This window comes from Myxine glutinosa, chromosome 12, assembly GCF_964187855.1.
Source record: "Myxine glutinosa chromosome 12, kmMyxGlut1.1, whole genome shotgun sequence".
Lineage (NCBI taxonomy): Eukaryota > Metazoa > Chordata > Myxini > Myxiniformes > Myxinidae > Myxine > Myxine glutinosa.
In genome coordinates, this window is record NC_136272.1 from 17,170,232 (window position 1) to 17,192,316 (window position 22,085).

At 44.6% G+C, this 22,085-nt stretch overlaps 1 protein-coding gene across 5 annotated transcripts in view; it reads left to right on the forward strand.

Annotated features, from left to right (window-relative positions):
* ABTB1 (ankyrin repeat and BTB domain containing 1) overlaps window positions 1-22,085 on the forward strand; it is a 156,027-nt gene that overhangs the window by 84,346 nt on the left and 49,596 nt on the right. For 3 of the 5 annotated variants that reach the window (XM_068133165.2, XM_078766523.1, XM_078766522.1), the window contains 5 exons: window positions 965-1,063; window positions 9,476-9,643; window positions 9,769-9,969; window positions 16,382-16,588; window positions 16,722-17,240. In XM_068133165.2, the coding sequence (XP_067989266.1) occupies window positions 965-1,063; window positions 9,476-9,643; window positions 9,769-9,969; window positions 16,382-16,588 (675 nt within the window). In that variant the 3' untranslated portion in view covers window positions 16,722-17,240. Of the gene's footprint in view, window positions 1-964; window positions 1,064-9,475; window positions 9,644-9,768; window positions 9,970-16,381; window positions 16,589-16,721; window positions 17,241-22,085 lie in introns of those variants that run through there. The other 2 variants (XM_068133167.2, XM_068133166.2) reach the window with 1 other exon arrangement.

The following is a 22,085-nucleotide window of genomic DNA, read 5'->3' on the forward strand; positions in this document are numbered from 1 at the left end:
ATGTACCTGTGGCAGACTTGACCAGCTGCCACCAGGACTTTGGGTCTTCTCAGAGGTTTGAGATGTTTGTCCTCTGTTGAGCTTGATGTTGGGCTTTGGTTTAATTGAATGAATGAATGAATGATCGTTTTAAGGCCATTTTCCCCGCTAGGTCAGGGGCTAGCCTTGCGGGTCCCATGACAATCATGGTTCCCTGTTTGAGGCAATGTTTTTATGGCCGGATGCCCTTCCTGGCGCCAACCCCTATTCGCCTCTTACGATGCGCAGGGATACGATGTACCTATTCTAAACCGGGGTACACACCGGGATCATTCATCCCAGCCAGCTGGTACTCAATTTGCCGACCTCGGAAGGATGACAGGCTGAGTCAACCCCCCTGGTGTTCATTTTAGCGATCGACCGGGATTCGAACCCAGGATCTTAGGATCCCAAGCCGGCACCCCAACCGCTAACCCAACACCAGGGACTGGATGCAGGACATTTTAAGGTTTAATTGAAGGACAGATATACATTGATCCTGGGCCTTGTTGAACTACCCGAAATGTTGTCACCTTGTTGATGGTCTGAAATCCACCAATGATATGCACTTTCACAACGACACGATCAGTCGAGTTTGTAGAAGCGGAGGAGGAGCAGAACAGATTTGAAGGGTAGCTTGACATGACCAGGTCTAATCGTGAATGTCTGCCATTTGGAGATATGAGTCAGAATCTAAACTGACTGACTAAAGTTAGCTGTTTTGCAGAAGGCCATAGCTGAAATACCAGGGACTGTAGTATGGTGTCTGACCTTCAGCCAGGTGGCATGGTGGCTAAATTCCCCACGAATTAGAAAGATCACCAGAGAGGGAGGACGATAGAGAAACTATGTTTCATAAAAAAGTCTGCTGATGGAGGGGCCGTAGCTGGAGGGATGGGAGGCACACACAAACGGGTTTTTTTTTTGTTTGTTTTTGTATTTGCAGGTTGGGTTTGGAGAGTTACCCTTCGATTATGCAGATTCATTTCCGTCCTTTCCTGACTTCTGTTTTGAAGTTGAGAACTACAGGTTCCTCTGCCATAAGGTGGGAGCCCCTCCTTGATATTTTGTTTGAGACGCACCTTCGGTCCGAGCATCTGCATTGTCATACTTCCAGCCAAGTTTTAATAATTATATTTGTAAGCATAAGCAGGCTGGTTGTAAGTGCACAATCATTGACGAATCATAATTGCTTCCAGGAATTTTTTTTGTTGTTGTTGTTGTTGTGATTACCCAATAATGTTTCATTTCACCCTCTCATCACAGACTGTGCAACAGACTGATTTCCACAGATATTCTGAACCAGAAGGAAAAATAATGAAACAAAAGCTTTCCTTGTTTTTTGGTTTTTTTCTGCCCCCGCTGCGAAGGCATTATGTTTTCGGGTTTTCCATCCGGGATCAATCTTTAACGCGATAATTTGTGAACAACTGAAGGGATTTTGACACAAACTTGTTACAGAGGTGTATTGTGATGCGAAGATGAGCTGATTAGATTTTGGGTTCGAAGGATCAACGGTCATGTGACCATCAGCCGAAAGTAGCAGATTTTGGTTACTGCGATGACATGTGAAACCGCAAAAGGGATTTTTGACCAAAATTGGTACAGGTATGTAGTACGATGCAAAGATCAACTGATTGAATTATGGGTTTGAAAGGTCAAAGGCCCTTTACTTTAATCGAACACCTGTGTTGCTGCAATATCGAACACCTGTGTTGCTGCAATAACTTTTGAACCACTCAAGAGATTTCAACTTTATATACTTATGGACTGTTATACATCGATGAACTGATTCAATTTTAGTTTGAACAGGTTAAAGGTCATGTGCCCCTTGAAAATCATTTTGCAGACTATAACTCGAGTTGGAAGCATCTGATGTCTTTGTTCAACTTTTCTCTCTCGCTCTACATATATCTCTACCCCATCCATCCTCTCTCGTGCTCTCTCTCTCTCGGGACTTTTAAATTAATTTTTCATGTGACCTTTAATTGAGAGCAAGCCTAACAGTGGGTTTACATCTAACTTGGTCGGAGGCATATCCATCGACGCATTCACATCAAATTCCACTTTTTCGTTTATATCGAGTTTTTCTCTTTCTTTGTATTAAGTGATATTGATGGAAGCATCTTCTTTTTTTCTTTTTTTTGAACGATTGACTTTGTTTTTCTTCTTCTCTCAGTCTTCCAATTTTGTTGAACCATTTACCCTGTTGGCCCAAAACAAACACCCAGTCCATTACCTTTGAAATTCCTGAACTCCATCTATGCAGTATCCTCCATATAAACCATTAACTAGTCTTTTATCTTCCTGCAGTGCAGAAACCAAACTAAAGCACAAGAGTAAATCTGCTTGCATTGAAATGAAAAGTGTGCACACTCCCACCGCTGCTTCTTGCTTTCATCTTTATACCTCATTTGTTGTTCCTCCCAAGAGACTAATTGCCTTTCCTTCAGCTATCTGTGCTCGTATCCATTTCCTGTTCGCAATGCTTTAATTACATAATGCTGCTTTATTTTGAAAACCAACACCGATCTAAATACGCTGTAATTAGTCAAACAAATGTCTTGCCTTCAGGAGCTTCCAGGTGATGCTTCTGAAAGTCAGACTTTTTGTTGTAATTTGCAAATATGACAATTTTCCTCTTCTGCCACCTGTTATTGCACACATCGTTTGGTGAATGGAAAATGGCAAGGTGAGTAAAGGAGACTGGAGAAAAAGAAAAGCGTCCACTGGGTATATGCTTACTAACGAGTTCTGCAACTTTTGCGGACAATTTGTCCTGCATAATACAAATTGCTTTTCTCTCAAAGAAATGTTGCTGCAGCCATGAACCAACTCATTTTCCTGCTCCTCTTACTAACAAACCACCTGGGAATGCCCCTCACACGCCACATAGTGGTCGAGAACTTTTACTATGTACTTTTGATTAAATAAGGCTTCCAAGGAGAGCTTTGCCCTTTGTGGCATCTGTAGATTTTTCCAGAGCATTGTTATGAGTTTATGTGCATCGCCCATCCCTGATGGTCTCATGTCCGTATGTGATAATGAGTAATTTGGCGTCTATGTATATGATCAATGTGCGTCACTATGAGCCATGTTGACCAGTGTGGCTTGTATGTGGAACTAGTCGTGCGTTTGTTTTGTTGCTGTCCATCTGCTTGGAAGATAGGTCATTAAATAAAGACGTGAATGAAGGATGTGACATCAGCTTAGGCTGTGATGTTTTTGTCCCCCGTCGCACCGCGGAGCGAAAGGGGGACTATGGTTTTCCCCTTCGTCTGTGTGTGCGTGCATCCGTCCTTGCGTGGGTGCGAACGTGTGTCCATGCATGCGTGCATAAGCGAAGGACCAAATTCTAAATTGGTGTGTGGGTGCAACCCACGTCAAAATCCAAGATGGCCGCCGCCATGTATGTCTGGTGCCATGTATGTCTGAACCTTGTGAGTGGAATATCTTGAAAAATAAGCGAAGTACCAACTTCTAATCTGGTGTGTGGGTGTATCTTGAACCTTATCTAGGCATAATGAAGAACGCTATTGAAAATTGGGTCGCCACGTCAAAATCCAAGATGGCGGCCACCATATATATATATATGTCTGAACCTTGTGAGCGAAATATCTTGAAAAATAAACGAACTACTAACTTCTAATCTGGTGTGTGGGTGTATCTACGCATAAGGGAGAACGCTATTGAAAATTGGGTCGCCACGTCAAAATCCAAGATGGCCGCCTTGCGTCTTCCACTTTGTCAACTCGCATCACTTCAACGACGGGGGACCCAAGCATAACGCTTGTTCGTCCTGGAGTCCTGGAGCTGCATTGAAATCGTCCTGGAGTGATTAGCCATGGTTTAGGTCGGTGATACCGATGACATTGAAAGATCAGGATCGCTTTTGGGGTGACAGAGCGAAGGTGAAGTGGTGAAAAGGTCTTTAATCGGGCCAGATTCAGCCGATTACAAACGGTGCATTGCTCTCATGTAACAGCATTATTTACGAAAGCATAGAGTCCACTCTCCCACTTGCGGCCTTGAACCAAGATGGGTGAAGGTAAAAAAAATATGGCTGGTTGGACTTTTTATTTTGATACAGAGTCCAAGCTCGTGGAAGACCTAGAATACAGAACGGATCAGGACACAACATAACGAAAGGAACAGCAGAAAGAGAAGCGAGAAATGGCAACAGCAGGGCGGAGGGAGGAAATAAATGGAGACAGACAAAGGATGTGGGTAATGATGACAGGTGGGGGAGTGAGCAAGAGGTGGACAAGATGGATGCAGAAAGAAGATGATTTGGGGGAGGGAGGTGGTTTGAGCAGTGAATAAATGATCATAGTGTTGGATTGGGGATGATTTGAGATGGTGGTGTCGAGCTGTCTTTAAGACTTGGAGGGAAGAATGAGATTGAAGAGAGTAAGGAAGGTGGTTCCACAGGTGGGAAAAAGTGGACGAAATCATTGTTTTGAAGTATCTTGAGGGCACAAGGTACAAGGTCGGGGAGACGGTCATTAACGCAGCCTCCATGGCCATCTTCGGTTTGGTTGAACTTCATGGAGAGGCCTGGTACAGCTATTATTGTTGTTTTTCTCGCTATACTTCATCGTGCCTTTGCTGTGGACCACTCTGGGGCTACTTACTCTACCACAACTGATTTGTTTTGTTTTAACTACTATAATGAACTTTATTATTTTAATATTTTAAATTGCAATATTCTATATTGCCTCTGATATTTTTCTTAAGGCTTTTTTGTGTTGACATAATTTTATATTGGTCGATGCATTTCATAACTTGCATCTTATTATATTCTGATTTATAATTATTATTATTGTAACCTATATATTTCAAAAAGTTGTGGACGGATTCGGATGAAACTTGGTGGATGAGTTAGGTAGGTGAGAAGAACGAGCCGATTAGATTTTGGTTCAGGTCAGGATGCAGATCCGGCCTATCGGTGGGATATGAAAGGTAAACTGCTCAGCCTGGGGATGTGTGCGCTCTACCAAGTGCTGTTCTCGATGCAACCTGTAATATGGGCTATTGGCCTTAAAAAAAGAACCAATGATATATTTGTGATACTTTATGATGCATTCCTTATTAGTATCTTCCTCCTTTAGCCTCATTTGGAGCTATTGCTGTGTTTGTTTCTCCCAACTGCTTTTCCGGCCTCACTTTTTTCTTTTCACTTGCAACATGAATCAAGGTCAGGGGACACTGAACGAAAATATGAGCTGCGTTCAAATATGAAGGTAACCTAATTCATAATAAAGAATGTAAGGTGAACTACAATGGGCACACATTGTTAATGGAACATTTTCCGTGCCATTTTACACACTTGGCGGGCAACGCGCATCACATGGTGTCATTGGGGGCGTTGTAGGCCTACGTGCAATGTATACTTGCACATTGGAAATTTGCCACTTTTAGCTTGCACGAGCAACTTGTTGTCATCGATCTCTTTATCTGAGTGGACATTCATCACCAGCTGGTTGCAATGTGTCGTTAGTCAACCATGAGTGTGAAAATTTGTCAGTTTGATGCAGAGAGATAGAGGGATGTGAAAAACGGAAAACCACATTCCAGATGACCCAAAACAAGCTGTTCATTGATCGGCATTCAGCGTGCGGTGGAATTGGCGATGAGCAACAGGCATATGAAATGATCCTGTTTATACAGTTTCGCACACCGATCTCAAAATGTCAAAATATTTTCACGTTTGGTGTCACAAATGCTACAGATGACTAAAAGGCCACACACTCCGCCACTTCTCATAACAATGGTGTCGAAGGATGCGGTGAGCGTGTGACAGTTTGTGAATACCATTGTGATTGTGGATGAAACCTGGATGTCCTTCTCCAATCCAGAAATCAAGACAGTTGGCACAGCGGAGACATTCAGATTCACCTCCAACCAAAGGAAATTTGAGTGCAAGCATCAGCTGAAAAGATAGCGTTTGTCATTTTTTTGGAGGTTCTTCGCATCATTCTCACCCTTTGCATTCCAAAAGGGACAACTGTTGCTGGTAGCAGTTACAATGAGGTGTTGGTAAAACAGTTTCTGTCTGCCACGTAGCAGGAAAGTCTAGAAGGTACACAGCCAGTTTTGCTTCCACCATGAAAATGCTCCACCACAACAAGCTGCTTCGGTACAATAATTATTCACAAAGCAGCGCACTGAGCTGATCGCACATCCCATCCATATATTCACCAGATTTTGCAACAAGTGACCTTTGGTAATTTTGGGCTGACAGCATCGTCTATAAAGGTACACACACTTGCCTCTAAGCTGTCAGGCCTGGGTTTGAATCCTGACCCAGCTATAAACTGTCATCCCGGTGTTTCATAGGCAGCTTGATTCATCAACGTGTGTGCCATCCCTCGGATGGACGTTAAACGGGCGTCCTGGCTGCCGGCAGTAGTTTGGCAGAATAGACATTAAAGATCCAACTGTATCTTTCACAAAGAGTTGGCGAACTATTACCGGCACCATGAACAAATTACAAATTCCTGCCCTTAATACTTAGTCCGAACATCAGGCCTGGCCAGCCGGTTCGTGAAAGACTTAGACTAAAAACTTCCCTTGGCCAACCCCACAAAAACCTGGGAATAATTGTTCCCGTTAAAAGAAAGAAAAGACTTTGGGTTATTTTATTTGAGTCTTTGTGATCACAACTTCTCCAGATCAGCGGTTTATCAGTGAGCTTTACATACACCTGGAAAAAACTTTGCTCAACCTTCACTTCATGGTGTTTAGCACTCCTCGTGGTCTATGTTAATAAGTGAAGTCCGCACCATTTTATTTGCAAGTCATATGCGTGTGTTGAAACAAATTGGGAGACCTTCATGTGTGAATGCACCTTGTAGAACAAATGTGCTGTCATTACATTATGTTCATGACCCAGCGTGCATGCAATAGCCATGTAAAGGTGCATTGCATGATGGAATGTTACATGCATTTATTTTTATCCCCACGTTTTAAAAACAAACAAACTAGAATGACACTCTTCGATGTCATGACGTCGAATGATATATGCCTCCGCCCACATTATCGCATCATTACAATACTTGTACTAAATTTGATTTAAATCCATTCATCTGTTCTGAAGTTATCACATTTTTACCTGACATGACCTCTCACCTTGGACCTATTGACCCCAAAATTTAATCAGTTCATGTTTACATCATTATACATATCTGTACCAAATTTGAATTACATCCCTTTGGCCGTTCTCAAGTTATATACCTATTAGACTTTGACCTTTGACCTCTTGACCCCAAAAATTAATCAGTTGATCGTTACATCATTATACATACCTGTACCAAGTTTGAATTGGATCACTTCATCCATTCTCAAGTTATGGACCTATTACGACCTTCGACCTTTGCCCCCAAAATCTAATCGGTTAATATTTACATCATTATGCATACCTGTACCAAGTTTGAATTGGATCACTTCAGCCGTTCTCAAGTTATAGACATATTACAAACTTTGACCTTTGACCTCTTGGCCCCAAATTCTAATCACTTAATCTTTACATCATTATACATACCTGTACCAAGTTTGAATTAGATCCCTTTGGCCGTTCTCAAGTTGTAGACCTATTACAGACTTTGACCTTTGACCTCTTGGCCCCAAATTATAATCAGTTAATCTTTACATCATTATACATACCTGTACCAAGTTTGAATTGGATCACTTCAGCCGTTCTCAAGTTTTAGACATATTACAAACTTTGACCTTTGACCTCTTGGCCCCAAATTCTAATCACTTAATCTTTACATCATTATACATACCTGTACCAAGTTTGAATTAGATCCCTTTGGCCGTTCTCAAGTTATAGACCTATTACAGACTTTGACCTTTGACCTATTGGCCCCAAATTATAATCAGTTAATCTTTACATCATTGTACATACCTCTACCAAGTTTGAATTGGATCACTTCATCCGTTCCCAAGTTATAGACCTATCACGACCTTTGACCTTTGCCCCCCAAAATCTAATCGGTTAATATTTACATCATTATACATACCTGTACCAAGTTTGAATTAGATAACTTCAGCCGTTCTCAAGTTATAGACCTATTACAGACTTTGACCTTTGACCTCTTGACCCCAAAATCTAATCAGTTCATCTTTACATCATTCTGCATAAGTGTACCAAATGTGGTCAGAATCCCATGACTGGTTCACAAGTTAGCACGGTAACAGGATTTTTTTTTACCAAACATGACCTCTGACCTTTGGCCTTTGACTTTGTGACACCAAAATCGAATCGGTTCATCTTTACCTCATTATACATACCTGCACCAAGCTTTATATATTAAGATCCCTTCAGCCGTTCTCAAGTTATCGCGGTAACGAAAACCAATCACGGACGGACGGACAACCTGAAAACATAATGCCACCGGCAACATCGTCGGCGGAGGCATAAAAAGGGGGAATATTGTGATCGGCTCCGTCACGCTATCTCCTCCTAAATGGTTGTGCAGAATTTCAAATTTTACCAAAATTGGTAGTTATGATCACCACAAGGCATGAAGGTGCAAGAGCAGTATCATTTTGGCCCTGCCCACTAGGGCGGGGTCAGAAGGTCAAAAACCGAAAAACGCAATGACAGGCACATTCTTAAACATTTGATAATGAAACTTTGTATATGCAATCAACATTGGGGGACGCATGAAATATGTGACCTTTTATTGGATTTGACCCCTTTGACTTGATTTGGCCAGGGGGGTTGACTCAGCCTGTCATCCTTTAGCCTGGTGTTGGCTTAGCGGTCAAGGTGCCGGCTTAGGATCCAAGGATCCTGGGTTCGAATCCCGGTCGATCGCTGAATTAACGCCAGGGAGGTTGACTCAGCCTGTCATCCTTCCGAGGTCGGCTAATTGAGTACCAGTTCACTGGTAATTCCCTGCTTGTCGTAAATGGCGACAAAAAGGGTTGGCGGCAGGAAGGGCATCCGGCCGTAAAACATTGCTTCAAAAAGGGGACCAACAAAAACAACAACAACCACGGTGCCCGAAAAAGGCCAACCCCTGCTTTGCGGGGAAAAATGGCCTCTAAAGGTGGTTTTGTTTTTGTTTTTTGGGGGCGGATTTGACCCCTGACCTCATGTCTTCGGGGCCATGGACTTGGGGTCACATGGGTCAAAACAAAATATGTATATATTTTAACTCTAGATTTGATATTGGGTCAATCCTGGTGGAATGTTAATTTTGCCATCTTTCAACTTTGCTTTAGGTTCTGAGTGTGCGGATTTGCGATGGCGCATTATCGACTTCACTCTCGAGTGTAGTCTATATTTAAATGTAGTGGGACACTTGTAGTTCTTGCTCTGTATTCTTGTGTTGCAGTTTGACTTCCCTCATGGCAGTTCTTTCTTGTACATAATGATGTGTTCAAAATCTGGTGGTAGCAAACTAACTTCAGCCTCCCAACCTGAATTGTCTTGTCCGGGTGTCAGGCCTTCTTTTGCAGTCGAAGCGAGTTCTTCCGTGCCCTGCTGGAAGATCACTTTTGCGAGGCAGGCGAGCTGACCTGGCCTGTAAGCATCAGAGTCATTCCCCTCCGTAACATCACCCTCGACGTTTTCAGAAGCCTTCTCTACTACATATACAGCAACAGAGCTAAGGTACATCAGGCCACTGAGCACCTCCGCAGATCCTGAAAACTCAGTGAGTTGGGGTGCAGATGTTATGGCAGGTGAGATGTTTTCTTACACTCTTTCTTGTTTGCTTCTTTGTGTTGCCATGGTAGCTGACGAGCGAGCAAGCATACAGCTTGTTGCCATTTGCCGACATGTACCTGCTGCCGGGACTCAAGCGTCTGTGCGGTAAAGCTCTGGGCCAAGTCCTCCGCGAGCACAGCGTTCTCTCCGTGTGGCAGACTGCCCGCCTCTACTCGCTGAACCGGCTGGAAGATCAGTGCTCGGAGTACATGGCGCACATCCTCGATCGGGTTTGTGACACTCACTTTCACTCCTCACACGGATATGTAACGGGTCACTTTGGTGTGTATAACGACGTTCATTGCACCTTTCAGAAAGTAGCATTTTCCCAGACCTGGCCAAATTACAAAATCCTGTCATAACATGCTCTCGTCAAATGTGGGGCCTAGCCAGCCAGTTCATGAAAGACTTCAGTGAATCTCACATGCTCTCTTCTCTGAGCCTCCAACCCCATACTATAGGACACGGTATGATAATTAGAAGTTGTGCCCTTTTGAATGAGTAATTTTAACATTTCTCTTCCACGCTTTCTCTTTTATCTTCAACCCAATTTGTTTCCCTTTCTCAGCAATGATCTGCCTTTCTTCTTCCTCTCCTTTTTTCATTCCAATTTCTCAGCTTTTTTTTGTTATTTCTCCGAGCTATCCGCCATCATTGCCCACGGGGCGCAGGTTGCAGTCCATTTGAAGGTGTGAAACCTCGCGAGACCCTTCCGCAATGCTTAGCGCCATTATTCGTGGCCACACAACTCGTCAATCTCCTTATCATGCCGAGTTGCATCAGAATCCCACCATTCGTTCACCGCATGCAATTTGGTTTTTAATCAAAATGTTAATTTGTCCTTTAATTATGGAGTCGATGCTCTTTCGGCATCGAGAGGTCATTTTGAGGAATAAATGCTGTAAGTCTTTCACTTGTTTAATCTTTCCTTGCGTTGGCGTCTTTGTTTAATCCCCCAGCGCATTGGCGTGTTTGGCGTTCCCACCTCAGAACGTTGCTCGTGATGCCAGGATCCCATGTTCAAATTCCTTATATTGCGTTGCTTAGTCCGTTGTTGTAATATCCTCGTGATTCTTGGGCAAAGGTACACAGGTGTCCATGTGCGTCTGTTCTGCGTGTGATGTCGGTACAGCTTTTGATGCACAAAGAAAATAAATTCCTGGAGGAAGAACAAGAGAAGCCATCTTCAGTTTTGTCATTGTCTCCACGCTTTTTGGAAAAATCGAGGAGATATTGTAATCGGGTCTGTCCGTCCGTCCGTCCGTCACGCTATCTCCTAAACTGTTGCGCAGAAATTCACCAAACTTTGTGGTTTTAATCACCACATGGAAAGAAGGTGCAAGAGCAGTGTCATCTTTTTGCCCCGCCCTCTGAGGTAGGGTCAAAAGGTCAAATACTCTTGCACCTTTGAGATCTCGCGAGATCTTGGAGACGGCGGCAGGGATTTTCGAAGCTCCACACGGTCTCCACGTTTTTCGAAGTTAAGTCTGTTCACAATTGTATTTTGTCGAAACTGTATTTATCTTTCGGTGTGTGAAGTTATTGTGTGCAACTTTGGTTGTTTCTCGGTGTTTATCTTTCATAAATTGATCGTCTGTTTGCCGTGTCGCGAGCAAGGCCTTTGCCGCGTCGCGAACGATTTGAAATCGAAGTTAAGTGATTGTTCCCATTTGTATTTTCGTTAAAACTGTATTTATTTATGGTGTTGTACGTATATTGTGTCCCGACGAAGATTTTTCGGTGCAAATCTTTCATACCTGTATTGAAAATCGTGTTAATTTGTGTCGTGTCTTGAGGCCTTGTACAGTGTGCACTGTACAACCTTGAGGCTTTGTTTTTCTCTCAGCGGTCCGTCGTTTGTGATCCAATAACTTTCGTTCTCTGTATTCCCAGTCTTTTCACCCATAGCCTACTTCCTTGGGTAAATCTCAACTCAAAAAAAAACAAAACAAAAAAAAAAACATTTCCTTCTCTGTTCTCATTCGTTTATTCATTCTTATTCGTTCGTTCGTTCTTCGACCACGTGTTTCTCCCCCATTTCCCCAGATAGTTTTCACTCATTAACCTTCAATGTTTACACTTTCCCCTCAAGTTATGTATTCCGTCATATTTTATTACACCTTTTTCTTCTTCTTCTTTAAAAGGCTGCTTTCGACTTGCTCACCAAATCAATTCATCCCCAAAAAAATATCCATCTCCTATAGTGCCTTTTTTCTACATTCCCTAAACTCTCCTGCACTCCATCCTCCATCCAGCGTCCTTAAACGTATTTTTAACTCGAAGGTCACAAGAAACTCATTTTGCAATAAATGTTCGTTTCCCATAAATCGTACACTTTCAAAAATCCAATCTCACCCCTCCCCTCCAAATCTTCCCCATAACCCCTCCCCTCCAAATCTTCCCCATCACCCCTCCCCTCCAAATCTTCCCCATCACCCCTCCCCTCCAAATCTTCCCCATCACCCATCCCTTTCAAATCTCCCCCCTTGCCCCTTCCCTCCTAAACTACCCCCTCACCCCTCCCCGCCAAGACACCCCCTCACCCCTCCCCTCCAAATCTCCCCCATATCCCATCCCTTTCAAATCCCTCCCCTTGTCCCTTCCCTCCCAAACTCCCCCCTCACCCCTCCCCTTCAAATCTCCCCACCCTCATTGCTTCTCAATTTCCCCCCTCTCACTCCCCCTCCTCAAAGCGTCCTCCCCGCTTCTTCCCCCTTCAAACTCTCACCTCCATCTCCCCCAACCTTCTGCCTCGCTCTTCCCCCTCCTCAAATAACACCTCATTGTGGCTCACCCAATCACCATCAAACCTTTTGTCCGCCCCATCCTTCCCTTTCTCCGAGCTATTCTGAAATCTCTGACACACCTTCAACAGCTCTCCCTACCTCTTCCACCTCTTCCACATCTTACCCTACCCCTCCTCCCCCCTGTTCTGTATCTGATGCTCCCCCTTCCTCTTCATTAACGGTATGGACCTCAAACATCCGGGGCCTTCGTTCAAACTTAACTGATCTCTCCATACAGGTTGCTTCTGTCAAACCAGACGTGATCTGCTTAACAGAAACTTTCCTCCTTTATGATGTCTCTGATTCCATAGTATCTCTCCCGGGCTACTCCCTCCTCCGGTATGATAGACCTGAGCCTCGTCCTGGAGGCGGGGTTGCTATCTTTATCAAAAAAACTCTTCCTCACTCGCCCTGCACTGCACTCTCTCCACCTCACCCCCAGGAATACCTCTGGCTACGGCTTCCCCTTCGCTCCCACCTCTTGTTCATATGTGTGTTGTACCGTCCACCAAACAGTGATGACTCCATCTACATCTCGCTGTCTGATGATATGGACCAACTTCTATCTACTCATCCCAACTCTCTCTTCCTCATATGTGGTGATTTCAACTGTCATCATGCCAGTTGGCTGGGTGTGGGTACCTCTCTCACCAGCCATGGCTCCTCAGCAAAGGACTTCTGCGACTCACTGGGACTGACACAATCTGTCAATTTCCCGACCCGGATCTCAGTCAACGGAACATCTTCTCTTCTGGACTTGGTTATGACTAACTTCCCTGAAAATGTCTGCTGCTCTTCTTCTGCTCCGATCGGATCATCTGATCATGTCCTTGTTAAAGTGGACATCTCTCTGACCATCCTCAGGGAGCCTGCTCAGCGTCGACGAGTCTGGCATTTCACTCAGGCCAACTGGCACGGTCTTCAAGCAGCCATCAATCATCTGGACTGGTCTCCCATCTCTACCACCTCTGACATCAACTCATCCTGGGAATTCTTCCAAAGTAAATTGCTCTCTCTCATGCACAGATTTATCCCATCTCGTCTTCAGTTGTCATACCCTTCCTCCCGTCCATGGTACATGGAATCTTGTGGTGAGGCTGTTGCCCAGAAACAACTTGCCTTCGTCTCCTGGAAAGCAAATCCAACGGAAGGAAATCTCATTTCCTTTCACAAAGCCCGAAACAAGTGTGTGTCCACCCTCAGGAGAGCCAGGAAACAATATCTCTCCGTTCTCAAGACCGAACTCTCTTATCTGTCTCCCTCTTCCAAATCCTGGTGGCGTCTGGTCAAATCCGTTTCTGGTGTTTGTTCCCCCTCCATCCCCTCCCTTACCTCAAACGGCTACACAGCTGACTGCCTCAACTCTGTGTTTGCCTCTAAATCTTGTGTCCCAAACCCATCCCTCTCTGTACCCACCATACCCAGTCGTGAAAAAGCTGAATGCCTCAACTCTGTGTTTGCCTCTAAATCTTGTGTCCCAAACCCATCCCTCTCTGTACCCACCATACCCAGTCGTACCCTGCTGCTCCTGGACTCCGTGTCCTTTCCTCCTGACAAGGTGGAAAAGTTTCTGTCAACCCTCGACTCTGATTCTGCAACTGGACCCGACGGCATCAGCCCACGGGTCCTAAAATCCTGCTCTGCTGCTCTATCTCACCCTCTCTCTGTTCTCTTCACCCTCTCTTTTGCTCAAGGTCAACTGCCATCTGCTTGGAAATCAGCCAACATCACCGCTTTGCACAAAAAAGGTGCAAAAACAGATCCTAGCAACTACAGACCAATCAGCCTTCTCCCAATTATCAGCAAAGTCATGGAATCCATCATTGCTTCGGTTATGAAATCTTTCCTCTTCTCCAATGGCTTGATCTCTGATCATCAATTTGGTTTCAGACCAGGTCACTCTACTCTGGACATGCTGCTTCTGCTGTCTCAACAATGGATGGAGGTCCTCAATGCCAAACAGGAAATTAGAGCTGTCTCCCTCGACATATCACGTGCCTTCGACACGGTCTGGCACCCCGCTCTGCTCACCAAACTCTCCTCCTTTGGTATCCATGGAAATCTCCACGCATGGCTGGCGGACTTCCTCTCTAGTCGTCGTCAACGTGTGGCCCTGAATGGGTTTCTCTCATCTCCTCTTCCTGTTCAGGCTGGAGTTCCCCAAGGCAGTGTTCTGGGCCCCGTGCTTTTTCTGGTCTTCATCAATGATCTCTCTGACTCTCTCGAAAATCCTCTCTATCTCTTTGCTGATGACTCCACTCTCTGCCGCTCCATTCCTCTTCCCTCAGATCGGCAGTCTGCTGCCTCCTCACTCTCTGAAGACCTGGACAAAATCACAGACTGGTCAAACAAGTGGAACATGTCTTTCAATCCTGACAAATCTCACACTCTTACTATGTCTCTCCGAAAAGATCGACTGGACAACCCTCCCATCTACTTTCTCAACAATCCTCTCCAAGAAGTTCTGTCGCTCAAGATTTTGGGTCTCACTATCTGCCATGATCTTTCTTGGGAAAACCACATTTCCAAGCTGGCCTCCAAAGCCAGTCGCCGACTGGGCATCCTCCGTCGTGCGAAGTCCTTCCTCGGCACACCTGAGCTCCTCACCACATACAAGGCTTTCATCCGCAGCTCAATGGAATACTGTTCTCCCCTATGGGCCGGTGCTCCTGCCTCACACCTAGCTCGGCTTCACGCTGTTGAAACCAAAGTTTTCAGAATTATTGGAATCTCCCGCGATGAAGCTATCTCTGAGGGCCTTTCACTCACTCACCGCAGGCAGGTAGGTGGTCTTTCTGTCTTCTACCGACTCCTCTCTGGCCTTGCACCCCCAGCTCTCTCTGTGCTCTGTCCCCCAAATATTCCTACAGGTCGCACAAGATCTGCCAGCAACCCTCTGATGGTTAAACTGCCGAAATCTCGGCTCTCTGCTCACCTTCACTCTTTCATTCCTCTTTTCTCCCGCCTCTGGAACAAACTCCCTCACTCCCTTCAATCCCACTCCTCCCTCCAGGTCTTTAAAACAGCTGTTCACCACCATCTCTTATCTTCCCCCATCCAAAACCTTGATCTTTTCTACCCCCGCTAATTCACCCCAGATCCACCTTGTTTGAAATTCCAACTTCTTTCCTGGAAGTCCTGGCAGTGTCCATATGTTTTATACCTCTCCCACCGCCCCCTTCCCACGCCCCCCCCCCCCCCCATAGTCCTCGCCCTCTCTCAGATCTCTCGATGTCTCCATGTCTCTCGGTCCCTGCTCTCAAATGTTGTGTTTGTGTCCTTCCCCCTCTCTCCCCATCTTGTCTACCGCTCCCTATGTTATATGTTTTATGTGTCGGTTTGTCTTTCTGTGTGATTAATGTTCGCTCTTTCACGAGTCTCGATCTTGTATACAAAAAAAAAAAAAAAAAACTGAAAAATGCAATTACGGGCAAATTTTTTGAATGAAACTTTGTATGTGCCATGAACATTGAGGGACGCATGAAATATGAATTGATGTTTTTGGATTTGACCCCCGGTTCATGCCGCTGAGTGTGGGGACTTGGGGTCACGGGTCGAAACGGGAAATATTTTTAACTCGATATTTGATATTGGGTCATTCCTGGTGGAACTTTCTTGCCATCTTTCAACTTTACTTTCGGTGGGAAGCATGGGAATTTGTGACGTCGTGCCAACGACTTTGCTCTAGTTTATTTTGTTGCTATTCTTGTTCCCAGCTTGTTGGTACATTTTTTTTCTCCCCACCGCCGTGCCTTCGTATCCGGGATAGTTATAGGAATCTTGTTATTCCCACGTCTCGTAGGTTTTATTCCCTAAGACGTTTCCTCTTGGATTTCCCCCTTTCTACCTGTGGCAGCTCGTGGAGTTGGAAGAGTTTGCCGAGGCAGTGAAAGAGGACGCCAAGGCAGTCGAAGCTCGGCAGGAGACGGACTCCATTCCGTTGGTCGATGACATTCGCTATCACGTGACCAGTAGCGTCCAGACGTTCAGCGCGCTGGAGGAAGCTCATCTAAAACTCGTCGCGCTCGACACGCTCCTCGCTCGCCTCGGCATCGAATGCTAGGTACCTCCGGAGTCTCACCAGGCTATCCCCGGCTCCGTGTCTTATTGAAAGCGCTATTTTGCTTGGTTCCTGTCTATGTGCTAATATTAGTTTTTCTCTTTGGTTCAGTTGCATTTTTTTTTCCTTTGCACAGAATGCTATGAGTGAGTGCGGACATCATGATTCGGCAAATGCCTTGCTTCGCCTTGTACTCTTTCAGCTCATCCACTTCTAGTGTATGCTCACATATGTTCCCTGGTTTACTTTGGTTTTATACGTTGACTTTGTCCAAATGCAAAGCAAACTTGCTGCCGAGGCTTCGGATTGTCTTTCTTTGTCTGTCCATGCCCTCCTTCTTGCTCCCCTCATTTCCCAAAGTCAACATGCACGCAGCGACTTACCTTGATTTTTATGTAATCAAACACCATGCTTTCTCATGTTTATGGTATGCTGTGATTGGTTGGCAGATAGAGTGCTTTGTGTCCTGGAGGAGCTTCAAACGAACATTTGTTTGAATGGTTTCCTCATAGTTTATTTTTTTACTTCACCTCTTTGGATTCATAATTTGCTTTATTGGTGGAAGGGATGGATAAAAAGAAGTTTAACATCTGAAATGTAGAAGGAGCCCCATTGCGTTGTCTCCGATAATAAAAGATCTGGCATAGAAAATGTGCTCCTGTTTGTCCTCGCTTCCCACACAAAATGAAAATGTTCACTTGTGCGTCCAAAACCCTGGATTGGTCCAAACCGTCCAAAACCGTCCAAAACCCTGGACAAAACCCTGGACAAAACCAAAACCCGAACCAGAAACCACTCGAGCTCATAATGTTGGGATTCCAGTTTCAAACCTGGTGCGTTATGTTATTTGTCCATTGTCTCATCTTGTTTTTGTCCTGCCTGGAATATTATGAAGTTATCCATGATTTTTTTTACATCGGTGATTATTTAATAACACGCATTTTGTCATTTTTGTCTGGTAAATACAATAAGGTTTCTCACAATTTTGTTTTGGGAATTGAAATAATGACATCGAGCACCGACCATGTGGACCCTGGAGGTTAAGCTGACGTCCTGTCTGCCGATATCTGACAATGTCCTTTGTGAAGAGTAGGTGAGCAATCGCCGGCACCCTGAACAAATTTTAAAATTTCTCCCATGACTTTCTGAGTCGGAGTGACGACCCGACCGGGATTGTAGCTCAGTAACTGTTTCGGCAGCACCAACGTTCTGCATAGAGCATGGTACTTGATGATGAAGATGAAGAAGAGAAATTAAATTAAATCCACCAATACATTCCAGAAAGTAAAATCCACCAAGCCCCACCAAACTTCGGATCCCTACTCGTCCCTTATTTACCAACCGGTTGCTCTGAAACCCGATACAGCCCTTCTAATCGATAATCCTCAGGATTGCCTTGTCTTAGATTTTTCGATTTCGTAACAGGGGGGCTCCTAGGGGGTCAAGGGACTCCAGGGGGGTTCTGCCAAATCAGCAGAGGTCTGAACTACAACCTCAAGAGATGACAGTCAGCCCACTCTGGGCTATTTATTTACTTAATGAAGCAGTTGACTCAATACTGTTGTGCAAGGCATTGGGTTTGGTGTTGATTTTGGTTTTTCTGCTCCAGCATTGACTGTCCCGTACTTCGTGTATAGGGCTGTACACAAAATACGTGACGTTTTTGGCATTTTGACCCCACCAACCCCTCCCAAACCTCCCAAACCTCTGGTGAATGGTTTCCTGACCTCTACCCTAAAAGCCCACGTGACTCTCAATGAGAGCAATATTGCATTTTTAAATTTTCAATCAGTTTCCATTGTGTTTTATTATCGGTGGCACACTGACGGCTCAGACAGAGATGGTGTTAAAGTTTATTTCATCCTTCAGGGTCACATACAAACAAAATTGACATATAACAAACCAATACATTACGTAAAATTTCATAATAACAATTCATTTTGCAATTTATAATTCTTGATATATGAGTTCTTGATTTATGAAACATGGTGGAACCAAATAAAAAGCAATTGTTGTAGAAAATAAGCTCCTTGGGAATTGGGGTGAGTGTTGAGTTTTGTGATTTAACATTTGAACAAATTAATTTAAAAAATCACGAATCGTACAATAACAAAGAGAGAAGAAAGAAAGAAAAAAACAAGAGAAAAGGAAAAAGGACAGACATATCTAGAAATAGAGCCTAAGTAAGAATAAAAGAGCTCTATGGCAAGAGAAATAAGAATTCTATAGCTTGAGATAACATATGAGTTTTCAATTGAAACATGAGTTTGCCTAAATTTAAATAGAACAAATCGTCAACTTTCAGAATTTCAGAGAAATAACACATCCGTGAGAGCGCAAACCAGTATTATTACCTCTGCCACCAAAGGTGGATGGAGGTTATGTTTTCACCCCTGTTTGTCTGTCCATTTGTATCTGGGAGATATGTTGAAGGCAGCAGGAATTTGGGGGTGTGAAGAGAATGACAGAGATCTGTAATCTGGTGGTGAAAGAACGCCGCATTCCAGTGGATTGGGAACTGAGTACCCTCGTCCCTCTATACAAGGGGAAAGGTGACCCTCTGGAGTGTGGCTCGTACCGAGCGATAAAGTTATTGGAGCATGGAATGAAGGTATTGGAAAGGGTGTTGGAGAGGAGGATAAGGAAGAAGGTGAGGATCGACGAAATGCAGTTTGGATTTATGCCAGGAAGAGGAACGACAGACGTGGTCTTTATTGTGAGGCAGTTGCAGGAGAAGTACATGGATAAGAGGAAGAAGTTGTTTCTTGGGTTTGTTGATCTGGAGAAAGCATTCGATGGGGTTCCACGTGAAGTATTGACATGGGCATTGAGGAAGTTAGAAGTGGAGGAATGGTCGATCACAGTAGTGATGGCAATGTACAAAAGAGCGTGCACAGCTGTAAGGACGAAGGACGGGAACAGTGGTGAGTTTGAGGTGAAGGTGGGAGTGCATCAGGGGGTCGGTACTAAGTCTACTACTATTTGTAGCTGTGATGGAGGTGCTGGCTCAGAACGTAAAGGAGGGTTTTCCGTGGGGGCTGTTGTATGCAGATGATCTGGTGTTGATTGCGGAAAGTATGGATGGACTGAAGGAAAAGATGAACAAGTGGAAGGAATGTATGGAGACAAAAGTTATGAAGGAGAATATAGGAAAGACGAAGGTGGCAAGTGGTGAGGTGGAAAGAACTGGGAAGTGGCCATGTGTTGTGTGCATGAAGGGTGTCGGAGTGAACTCCATTCAATGTACAATGTGCGCTGAGTGGGTTCATCAAAAATGTAGTGGTCTAAGAGGGTCATTAACCAGTGTGGCAGCTACATTCAAATGTAAGGTGTGCACAGAGGGAGCTGCAGATGTAGGAAATGTGGAGTTGGATCTTGGAGACGGCGTGAAGCTGGAAGGTGTGAAAACATTTTGCTACCTCGGAGACATGCTGAACGGAGAAGGTGGATCAGACTCGGCAACGGTTGCTAGAGTGAGATGTGCATGGAAGAAGTTTCAGGAACTGAGTGACGTGCTGATGAGGGGTGTTGTTGAAGCTGAAGGGAAAGGTGTATGCTGCATGTGTGAAAAGTGTTATGATTTATGGGAGCGAGACATGGGTAATGAATGTGGAGCAGCAGCAAAGGCTGGAAAGGGTGGAAATGCGAATGGTTCGGTGGATGTGCGGAGTATCGTTGAGAGAGAGGAAGACAAATGATGAATTGCGAAAGATGATGGGAATAGAGCCTGTGATTGATGCTGTGAAGAGGAACAGGTTGAGATGGTTTGGTCATGTGTTGAGGAAGGATGAAAGTCACTGGTTGAGAAGAGTGATGGAAATGAATGTAGAAGGAAGTCTCGGAAGACTGAGAAAGACTTGGATAAAGATGGTGGAAGAAGAAATGCGGGCAAGGGGGTTAACAAGGAGAGATGCAGAAAATAGGGCAAAATGGAGAAGATTGTAATGGGGACCGCAAGGCCAACCCCCGCTCCAGCAGGGAAAATGGCCTTAAAATGCATGTTGTTGTGTTGTTTGTTGTCTGTCCATTTGTGAACAAGATATCTCAAAAAGTTATGGACGGATTTGGACGAAACTTGGTGGACCGGTTGGGTGTCTGACAAGGACGATTCGATTCGATTCGATTCGATTTTGGTGAGCATCTGAATATGGATTCGGATATGAGAATTTTTTTTATTTTGTAAGTGATTCTTCACCATTGGGAGAAAGGGCCAAAAATGATACATTGAGGGATATCTCAAAAAGTTGTGGATGGATTTGCAGGAAACTTGTTGGACCGGTTGGGTGTGTGACAAGGATGAATTGATTCAATTTTGGTGAAGATCCGGATCCAGCTGGTATAATTTTTTAAGGGATTCTTCACCATTAAGTGATATGGCCAAAAACGAGTGGTAGATCAGGGTATGAAAGACTGGACCTATGGTGATTCCTGTGATTGATTTTGATTAGATGTGAATCTGTGTTGTGATGTTCTGGTCTACTCTGAGATACAAAACGTAAACTGTTCACTAGGCAGAGGTATGCTCTCTACTGAGTGCCGTTCTCGTTACCCTCGCCAGAGGAGAGGGTATTGCATTTGAGTCCGTTTTTGTCTGTTTATTTGTCTGTTTGTGTGTTTGTCCGCACAGAATAAACTTGATTTTCTCTGCAACCGCAGGTCCGATCGACATGAAATTTTCACCATATGTGCAACTCCACCTGAAGAATGTTTTCATGATAATCATGACGTCATAGGTCACGTGGTTCGGCCGCCATCTTGGAAAAACCGAAAAACTTTTGCATCTCTATATCTCTGAAAGTGCTGAATAGAAAAAATTGAGACATGGCTCATTGTAAAGAACTCTCCATGGGGAATAAAATATGTTAATGATTGTCATAGGTGCCTCTATTATGACTTCATAATTCGACAAGTACAAAACCATCCGATCAAGATGAAATTTCTTGAGCATAGTCTAGGAATAAATTAGTGGAGAAAAATAATAATAATCTGCAGAAACCCTCATCCACGCCTTCATCACCTCCCGTCTGGACTACTGCAATAGCCTCCTCTATGGTTCACCCTCAAAAATCACCAATAAACTCCAATACATTCAGAACTCCGCTGCCCGTCTACTCACCCATTCCCGGACCCGTGACCACATCACCCCCGTCCTTTACAAGCTTCACTGGCTCCCCATCCCCCAGAGAATCCAGTACAAAATCCTCCTCTTGACATACAAAGCCCTCCATAACCTGGCCCCATCCTACCTGGCTGACCTCCTCTCCAGACACACTCCCACCCGCAACCTCCGCTCTGCTGGTACCAACCTCCTGACCCCCTCCATCCGGACCAAATTCAGATCCTGGGGGGACAGGGCCTTCTCCATCGCTGCTCCCACCCTCTGGAACTCACTACCTCACACCATCAGAGACTCCTCCTCACTCACCACATTCAAAACATCACTAAAGACCCACCTGTTCAACACTGCATTCAACATTCAACCCACAGCATTTAACCCCTG